The sequence below is a fragment of the Canis lupus genome, chromosome 3, assembly GCF_003254725.2.
Source record: "Canis lupus dingo isolate Sandy chromosome 3, ASM325472v2, whole genome shotgun sequence".
NCBI classification, from domain to species: Eukaryota; Metazoa; Chordata; class Mammalia; order Carnivora; family Canidae; genus Canis; species Canis lupus.
The window spans coordinates 84,472,138-84,481,645 of NC_064245.1; the positions used below are offsets into that span (position 1 = coordinate 84,472,138).

The window sequence follows — 9,508 nt, forward strand, 5'->3', positions numbered from 1 at the left end:
ACTGAAGCCATGAGACACATATAAACTAAACCCAGCACCGCCACCCAACGTACCAACTCTCCCTGCTTGAGTTTCTGCAATGTCCCTGGTACTTTACTAGGTGCTTTGCATACAACATCTCGAGTCTTTGAAGCAACTATGCAAGGGAAGTATTATCAGACTCAGTTTAGAGATAAAAACAGCAACAACAACAACAACAATGACAACAGCAAAAAACGGAAGTTCGGAGAGATTAAGTAGTGGCCCGATGGCTAATGTGTGCTGAAAGCAAAATTCAAACCCAAACTCATGTTTTTGACAGTGCTGCCTTTCACTTAAATATGCATCACCTGAAATGAGACCGAATATAGTTTAATCTTTTGGACCTTTTTAGGGCACATGAATCATTGTCCCATGAAAATACAGTTAACAGAAGTACTAGTGGGTTGAATCCCATTCAGCCAACTCGAACCTCAATTTTCCCCACCATGCCTCACTCTGCTGGTTGGACTGTCTTTTCTATATTTTATTTTCCATTTTTTCAAAAATATCTGCTGTTACCTTTTTTCTAGGCCCTTCTTAATGTGTCTCTTCTTCCATTTTAAGAGATTGACGTTTAACAGCCCCATGATCTTCTTAGAACTCCTATGATGGCTTACCTCTTCTTTCCCAAATTCCAGATTCTATGTCCTGGGATCATTTTACATTTCTTCATAATCCACTTTCCTGACAATTTTAGCTAGCTAACCCTTGCCTGTCTATAAAGTCAGAGCAATGATTCCTGCTCTGTCCGCATCTCATCATTTTGGTGATGCTCCAACCATGTATAGGGAAAGCATGTGGAAAAGTATTAAAGAACAATGAACACAGACCATTATAAAATATTTTGCTTTTGGAAAACCCACATTGTATAAAAATGAGCTAACTAAATCAGGTGGAGATTTAGATGTTCTGGATTTATTTATTAGCTATGATATATAATATATGCTAATTGTATCAAATAACTTGTCACTAAAGCATTTTCAAAGAGAGAGAATATGTGCATATTTTAAAGTAATGTGGTCTCCGTGCCGTAGACAAAAAAACGGGTGAGGGTTGCTCGAATACAGTGTTGGTGCCTCCTGGGCTTCCCCGCCACATCTCCCTGGTTTCTTTGACCGTACACTCCTGGCTAGCATCCTACAAAACCCACACCTATGGGTACGGTTAAGTACCCTCTGTTAACCTTCTCTTGCAGACATTCCCACATTTTCCAGTATAAGAGCACATTTTAAAAAGTATTAACTCCTATTGTGCAGTTCCATGATGAGAATGAATTTCTGGCATCCAGACTCCGAAAATACTCAGTGAGAAAAGGACATTCCAAATTCAGTAAAACTTTGAGGTGGATTTATATTTCATCGGTCACAACTGCATCCAAATGCTTTTGGAAAACACACAGACGTGTCTGAGATATTCTTCTATGTTTATAAAAACACTCAGTACATATCTGTCAGATGAATGCATGAATAAGAAGAGAATAAAAATTTGCAGACACTACTTGTGATACGTGTGGATTTGTGACTCTGTCATAAACTCCATTCCCCTCTTCCTGCCTTGGGAGCCAGAGCTCAGAGTTTAGAAATCACTTAATTGTTTTCCAAATACCCCACATACAGTAGGCACTCACTAATTGTGTGCTGAAAGTCCATACGAATGCATGGATGAGTCCTGCTTGTCTCCCAGCTAGATTGCAAGTTTTGAGAATAGCAGATATGTCATGGGCTGTTCCCAGCAGAGCCCAACATTGTGGTGAGAGTGGCCTGCTTTCAATAAGCAACTAACTTGGTTAGCATCCCCTACCGACCTTTCTGGAAGGGGTTATTAGAAAGGAAAAGGCCAAAATATAAAATGCCTAGAGGGAACATGGGCACATACATGTTTTTGATTGTAGAAAACTCCCGTGTTTCTCTGCAGAAGTAAGTAGGGAGAAACCAAGGAGGCAGGAAAACATAGGGCAGTGGGAAAAGAGCCCGAGGAAGAAGTTGTGCTGCTGGCCCTAAGGGAGGGAGAGGGTCTGGTTAATGGGGTAGAAACCTCAACGTTTGAAGCCTGCCTCAGTCTTCTGCTGAGCAATCTAAGGCCTCAGCAGAGTAGGCAATGTGACCAGGGCACTGTTGGGTGGAGTGAGACAGCAGAGGGGATGCTTAGCTCATTACACCTTGAGGTGCAAGTGGCAAAGAGCAATATCCTTATTCATAGATCACCAGCTAGAGCATATTAAATATTTCTATGGGCAACGTGACATATTCTGTTGGAGGAAGCACTCACCTTGGCAATGCTGGGTAGAGCGGTCCAATCATCTTGACACGGGTTCTTTTTGGAGGCTCCAAAGTCATGAAGCACCGTGGCAAGAGATAGCCACTCGCACCCCGAGTCTGATGGTCACTTCACCTTGTAGCATGGGAAGTGAAAGTGTCAAAATGAAGAAGAAGAAAGCCAGCATTCTCTCGAGAGGGGAAAAGTGCAGACACAGGCTTTTCTCTCTCTCTCTCTCTCTCTCTCTCTCTTTTTTTTTTTTTTTTTTTTGAAGAGTGGAGGGTTCAGAAGTGCCCTGACTATAGACGCTATCTATAGAGACAAACAAGAAATAATCTTTCTTCTTTCTTGGTTTTCCTTAGCTGCTCCTGAGATCTGAGGCCTGTTTTTTTTTTTTTTTTTTTTTTTTAATAGAAGAGCAGCCTGGGAATAAATTGCCAAAGGGGGGGGGGGGAGGTGGGGAGAAGCAGGGGAATGATGCTCCAGCTGCTTTAAGTTAATTTGATTTTTTTTTCATGTCTCATGGCTGCCTTGATGTTCCTGACCTCCATTGTTTCTGTTGAATGGAAATCCTTGGGTGAACTGGGTTCCCCCAAGTGTAGACAGAGTCTTAATCATAGCTGGGTGGGAAATTTCAGTTTTGTAGCTGTGAAAGCTGAGGTATGGTGATGCAATGTGCCACATCACAGGGCCCTCTAACCCATAGCGTCACACTCTCTAGGGTTCAACACTCACCAAGCATACCTCTTAAACAGAGGTTCAACCCAGGCACATTTGTGACCTTCTTAGTCTTCCATTAGTCATCCCTCTTCATCAAGATGCATGTCACCTTGTACATTTTGGCTGGAAAGAGGGGCCTGAGTGGGATCTGCTGGCTTTGGAGGGTGGATTTGTCTCGAATGCAGTCAGGCTGGGCACCCTGAGATGGGCAGCAGACAGCATGGGATCTAATAAAGGGCACATGCCCTGGAGCTTCACGGCCCCAGATGTTCTAGTCCTACCACTATGTGACCATGACTATGTGACATTGGCAAGTTACTTAACCCTTTTATTGTCTCAGTTTGTTCATTTGTAAAACAGAGATAATGGTACTTCTTCCCTATGACTATTGTGAAGATTAAACAGATTAATATAAATGAAGTGCCTAGAACCATGTTGGCCAGATGATAGGTACTTGGCAAAGGCTATTATTCTTATTTTTATTGAGTATATTAGAATGAATCTTCTTCACCTGTAGAAAAACAGCCATGTCACAGGACTGTAACCTGAAGTGGTATTGAATGTATGATTAAATGAAGAAATGGGATGAATGAATTAACTTTGTGCTCTTGGGTAAGACATTCCACTTTCCTGGCCCTTTCTAGCTCCTCTTAAGTAATGCTACGCAGATCATGGACTAATTAGCTTTGCCATAAGGCAACCAAGTTGTCCTGGTTCATTCTGGGCTTTGTGATTTTAGCCCAGAAAGTCCCAAGTCCTGGGAACATGGTAGAGTGGGACAGTGGTTACCCTGGGACCCTTGCTATGTTCCACAGAACACTAATGATGGATCTCTTGGGCCTTGAGATGCCCTGTCCTATGTCCCCCACCCCACTATATCATCTAGTGTTACCTCAACTAGGGTGGCTCATTTCTATTCCATGTGATCTATTACCCTCCCATAGTCAGACGAACCCATAGTCAATCACTTAGGGATCATGCAGTAATCATATAGAGGTGACAGTATTCCAGGGAGAGAGTGGACATAGTAACAGGGCTTCCCGAGGCCCAGAACGGGTGTAGTGTCGCTTCTGTCTCATTCTGTTGGTCAAAGCAAGTCACAAATCCCAACCAGGTTCAGAAACTGGAGAAATAGGCTCTGCCTCTTGATAGTGTGAACATAGATGCAGGAAAGTAGTAATTGCAGGCACTTTTGCCAATTGCCATAATTATTCAGAGCTTGTGTTTGGTACCCCTATCCATACAATGCAGTGGCAGATCAGAACAAGGTAGAGAAAAGGAGGCCTCTTCCTCTTCGACAGATTCTTAAAAACTGTGAGAGAGACAGGGTGGCTCTGTCTAAGCTGCCTCAATTCTGGGAACAAAGGCCTGATTTGAGGGAGGTGCACGTGAGGAAGAGGCTATGAATTGCTGTCAGACTCAACTTACATTTTCTTGAAGTTAGATGTGGTGGTCTGTGCTTCACCCCCATTCTCATTCCTTCTATCCTGGAGATCAGCATCGTTTCAGAGAACAGATTCTCCATCAACTCCTTCCCAGAGAGCAGAGCAGACTCTCTCTTTCCATCCCTCCCCCACTTATAGACATGTGGTATGGGTGAGAACAAACTTCTATGGTTTCAGTCTCTGGAGCTTGGATCTGTTTGTTACTGCATATTAACTATCCTATGCTGACTAGTAAAGTATTTAATGAAAAGCCAATTCTGAGGAACATTTGTAAAAAAGGACTTTGTTAGTAAATAAATTTAGGGACAATGAGAAATTGCCAATTTTCCTTTGGTATTTGTTCTCCTTTTCTGCATTTTGGTGACAGAAGTCTTCTGAATTTTGGCCTGAGATTTGGACACCAGACTAGAGGCTGTATTGTATCTCTTTGGTCTGGTTGTGTCCAGCTGGCTAAGTTTCGGCGAGTGAGAAGTAAGCACATGTGATGTGTGTAACTTTCATGTTATCTCCTTAAAGAGAAAACGTCTAGTCCCAGACTCCCTCTTTTCTGGCTTCTTCTGCCTGAGAAATGGTAACCACTGCTACCTTCTTAGAATCCATGTGTTGAGGATGGAAGAACTAGTTGGCCAGCCTTGGCCCACTCATCTTTGTGCTGATATATGCAAGGGAAATTTACTTCTATTTTAGCCACTGTATTTCAGAGGATCTTTGTTATGGCCAACTAAGGTGTACTCTAATATCACACTAGATCTTCTCATTGGAGTTTCATAGGGGCACTCTAAATTTTGAGCTAAGTTTTTGAGGTGTCCTACAGTAAAGTGACCAGTTCAGATTTTATTTGCTGAGAGAATCCCTCCTCTTTTATAGAACATTTGTTGATATTCACTTATTGATATCATAGAGACGACTTTAAAATAAATTTGTTCTTTGAGAAGTGCTGGGAAAAATTCATCTTGGTAACCAGGAAGAACTGGGGAGTTACCATTTCTAATGACTGTTAATAAGGTGCATGACACCCACCTACCTCCAACTCCAAGTCAGTTTCTATTGCTTTCTTCTTAGAAAAGCAGCCAGGTAGTGGAAAGGGCAGGAACTTGGACAACAAGTCTGGACTTAAATTAAGACTCTGGTGACCTTGGGCATCCTCTTCACTTCTCCGGGTCTCCATTTATTCATCTGTAAAATGAGAACACCATTGCCTACCTCTCAAAGGGTTGTTTGGATCCTGTCTATAACAGTGCGTGGCATGTGAGTGTCCTCTTACTCTTCCTATTCTTTCCTGGCCATCCATGAAACTTCTGTCAGGGTTTCACAATCCTTTTAACAAAGAAATTCACTCTCAGGTCACCTGTAAACACTCCCCTCTCAAGTCAAAGTCAAAGTCAAGATCAGTTCTACGAATGCTTTTCCTCATGTTACCTGAATTCTGAAAGGGGCTACATTTAAAGCAGGGTGAGAGGAGGGGGGTGAAGACAGCTATTAAGCTAGTTGTAAAAGTCATAAGGAAGAGTATTAGCTCCCTTTTAGGGGTACTAAGTGGATACTAAGGAAGACAGGTGACTTACTTCCTCATCTTTCAAGGATCTGAATAACCCTGGGCAAGTAGTGAAGACTCAGATCTGATTGTGGGTTTTTCTGGTAAAGCCAAGGATGATACATTAGAACTCAAGTTAATTAGGAATAATTATTGACTTGGCCAAACTATCTTTAGTTGCCGGGTCCACAAATGAAAGGAAAAAGCAGTGAAAAAAATTGAGCCAGGAGGACTCTTACATTGGAGCCTCCATGAGAGTAAGGTTGGTGCCTTCTCTTCACACTTTCTTTTTCTGCAGAGACTAGCATGGCTTTTAGGAACATTTAGACATACTCACTGATTACCTTTTCCTCTTCTGCGGGGTCAAACTTTTTGAAGAGACTTTTATTCATTTAGGATTTTAGGGGTATGAGCAACAGAAACTAATTCAAGCTATCTCAAAGAGAGATGCAATTTATCTGAAGGACCCAGGGAAGCTCAGCAAATCTATTGAACAACGAGACCTTGAGAAGAGCAGAGTCAGGGTAACCCCAGAGGCCTCAGCAATCAGAGCCAGTGGGCCAGCTCTCTACAGTGCCACCATGATGTCAGAGGGACTATGGTTGGTCCAATCTCAGATGCAGTTCACCTTTGGCCAGAGCTCACATTGGTGATGTTGGGGATATTACTAGAGAATGGGGATTTACTATGAATTCAACAGTTCCCCAGAGCTGTGTGTTAAAGACTTTGTGTGTCAGTTATCTTTTGTGCATAACAAACTATCCCAAAAGGGTTTAACAGCAACCATTTTACTTGCTCATGATTCTGTGGGTCAGCAATTTGGGCTGTGCTCAGCTGGGTGGTTCATCTGTTGTTGTTTTTACAGTTTTAAAAATTTAAATTCAATTTGCCAACATATGGCATAACACCCAGTGCTCATCCCATCTGTTGATTTTGCTTAGGGTCATTCTTATGGCTGCAGCTGCCTGGTAGCTCAGATGAGGCTAGATGGTCCAAAAGGGTTTCACTTACATTTGGGAGCTGGTGTTTAATATCAACTGGGAAAGCCTATTGCTACTCCATATGACTTCTCATCCTCCAGTAGACTAACCTGGGCTTCCTCACGTGGTGCTTTTAGGGAAGGGATAGGAAGGTTAGGAACAAAGGGAAAGTACAAACAGGAAAGCAGACAAGTCCACACAAATTTAAGGGGTTTGAGGGAATAAATTCCTAAGGGAACTAACATTCATCAAATATGTAATATATGTCAGGCCCTGCCCAAGGCACTTGTCAGAAAAATCATATCTTTCACCCCAGTAGCCCAGTGAGGTAGGCATGCTTACTTATCCCATTTTATAGATGAAGAAGGGAAACAACTTGCCTGAGGTCCCAAATCTGATAAATGGCAAAATCAGAATTTGAATTCAGGTCTGTTTACTTCCAAAGTCTTAGTTGTTTCTCTTCCCTATGGTCCTGCTGGCTCCAACCTCAGAGTGGAAGGTAGCTCTTGTATCTTCATTTGTCCACTAACAGGACAAGAAGGGAACTCTGGATCAGAAGCTGGACAGGGAAAACTGAACTAATAAAGGAGGTAAGCAGGAATGGAGGAGTGTCAAGGAAGCTCCAAATACTTTTATCTCCTTTGTCCATGCACAGAGTATTCATTGGGTGATTGTTCAAAAACTGGAGCAGTTTACCTTATTCTCTTGACTTTATAGGTTCATAACTACCATCTGACAGTCTGACAGGGGTTGGCAAATTCATTCTGCTCTTTTCCATTTCTCAAGCTCCGTGTCCTAAAGAAGTGAACGTGGTTACCACATGGATTCATAATTATGAGATTTGGATAGGAATCCAGAGCAATCTGGGTTCAAGTCCTGGATCTGCTCCTTATGAGCTGAAAGATCCTTAACTGAAACATTGACATAAGAACAATATATACATGTTATGGGGTTATTGTGAGGATCGATTAAGAATACATGGAGGGGCACCTGGGTGGCTCAGATGGTTAAGCATCCAGCTCTTGGTTTCTGCCTAGGTCATGATCTCAGCATCATGAGATTGAGCCCTGGGTCAGGCTTCCACATGGAGTAGCAGAGTCTGCTTGGGATTCTCTCTCTCCCTCTCCCTCTCCCCTCCCCCAACTCACACTCTCCTCCTCCTCTCTCTCAGTAAATAAATAAGTAAATAAATAAATAAATAAATAAAATCTTTAAAAAATAGATGATATATGGAAAACTTAGCATTGTTAATGCACTTAGAAAGCACTCATTAAATGCTGGAGAAGAACCATTCTGGCTCAATCTCGTACTAGCTATGGGATCTCCTGCAAGTTTACCAGTCAGCAGAGGGTAGATCATGCTGCTGTAACAATCTGAAAACATCAGTGGCTTGCCACCCAGCAGAGAAATAGTGCTGGCTCACACTACTTAGCTACTACGGATTGGCTGAAACTTGGTTTCTCCACCCCTCTCTGGGGCCCAGGGCAGCCTCTATCTAGAACATGGCCAGTCTATGTGGCAGATGGAAAACCACAAGCTGGAAGACATGTGTCATCTCTGTCTACTTTTCATTGGCTAATGCAAGTCATGCAGCTACTTCTGAGTTCAATAGTGCAGGGGTGGAAAAATCCTCCTGCAAGCAGGATAACCAAAGGAAGGGAAATCATAATATTTTATCATATAGATGTATAATGTACCAGCTATTTATCTTGAGTCCTACCTCTCTGTAAAGTATCTGGCATGTATTACGCATTATTGAATAAGAATACTATCATTACTCTCTCAAGTATTCTCAGGCCCCTTCTCCCAGTTTGGCTTGAAGAGGTGTCAGGTCCAAAAAGTCCAATTGTGCCTTATTTAGCTCAACATCTGGAGAGACTCAGCTGTCCCACATATTTGTTCCTAAATCATTGAATTGCTCACTGAATTGGCCGCCAAGCTACCTTTTCCAGACAGGAGAAGAGGAAAAACTTACTTGCAAAGGAAAAGAGAAGGTTCCTCTTGGCCAGGCTGAGGCCTCTTTTGGAAGTCAGCCACAATAAACAGAGAAGATTTGTAACAATGAGGATACCCCAAACAGTGTTAAACTGAATTTCAGGGGATCAGGAGGGCAGAACAGAAGAAACAGCTCTTGCATCAGAAGGCTGTCATCTGCTGCCATGTGATCTCTGACAAGTTTCTTTACTTCTCTGTGCCTCAGTTTCTTCATCTGTGAAAAGGGCGATGGTGATGGGAATGATGACTATTGCTCATCGAGTGGGGATGACAGTAAAATAAAATAACATATATGAGGAGTTTTATAAACTAGGAAAACTATTCCATGATGGTTTAACAAAATGGCTAAATTGAATAAAAACAGTTAAATTTAATAAAAATATGAAGTATGTCTTAATTGACAGTAAATATGGAGTTAGTTGTTGAGTCCCCAAAGCCTGAAACATATTCCCAGTTCTTAAAGATCTCCAAAGGGTTGTGAAGATGAGAAAGTTATATTATTTAGGTGTTTGATTTGCTGGAAACCATCTTCTGCAGTAGTTCAGCATTAGTCAATG

General features: G+C 42.1%; 1 protein-coding gene across 2 annotated transcripts in view; it reads right to left on the reverse strand.

Annotated features, from left to right (window-relative positions):
• The window catches only part of RBPJ (recombination signal binding protein for immunoglobulin kappa J region), a 225,368-nt gene extending 222,949 nt beyond the window's left edge, over positions 1-2,419 (reverse strand). Inside the window, exon 1 of one of the 2 annotated variants that reach the window (XM_049108722.1) lies at positions 2,290-2,419. Coding sequence is in view for 1 of the 2 variants with exons in the window: in XM_025438224.3 (XP_025294009.1) it covers positions 2,290-2,357 (68 nt within the window). In the remaining variant the exon portion in view is untranslated. The remainder of the gene's footprint in view (positions 1-2,289) is intronic. The other variant, XM_025438224.3, reaches the window with a different exon arrangement.
• Positions 2,420-9,508: the final 7,089 nt, after the last annotated feature.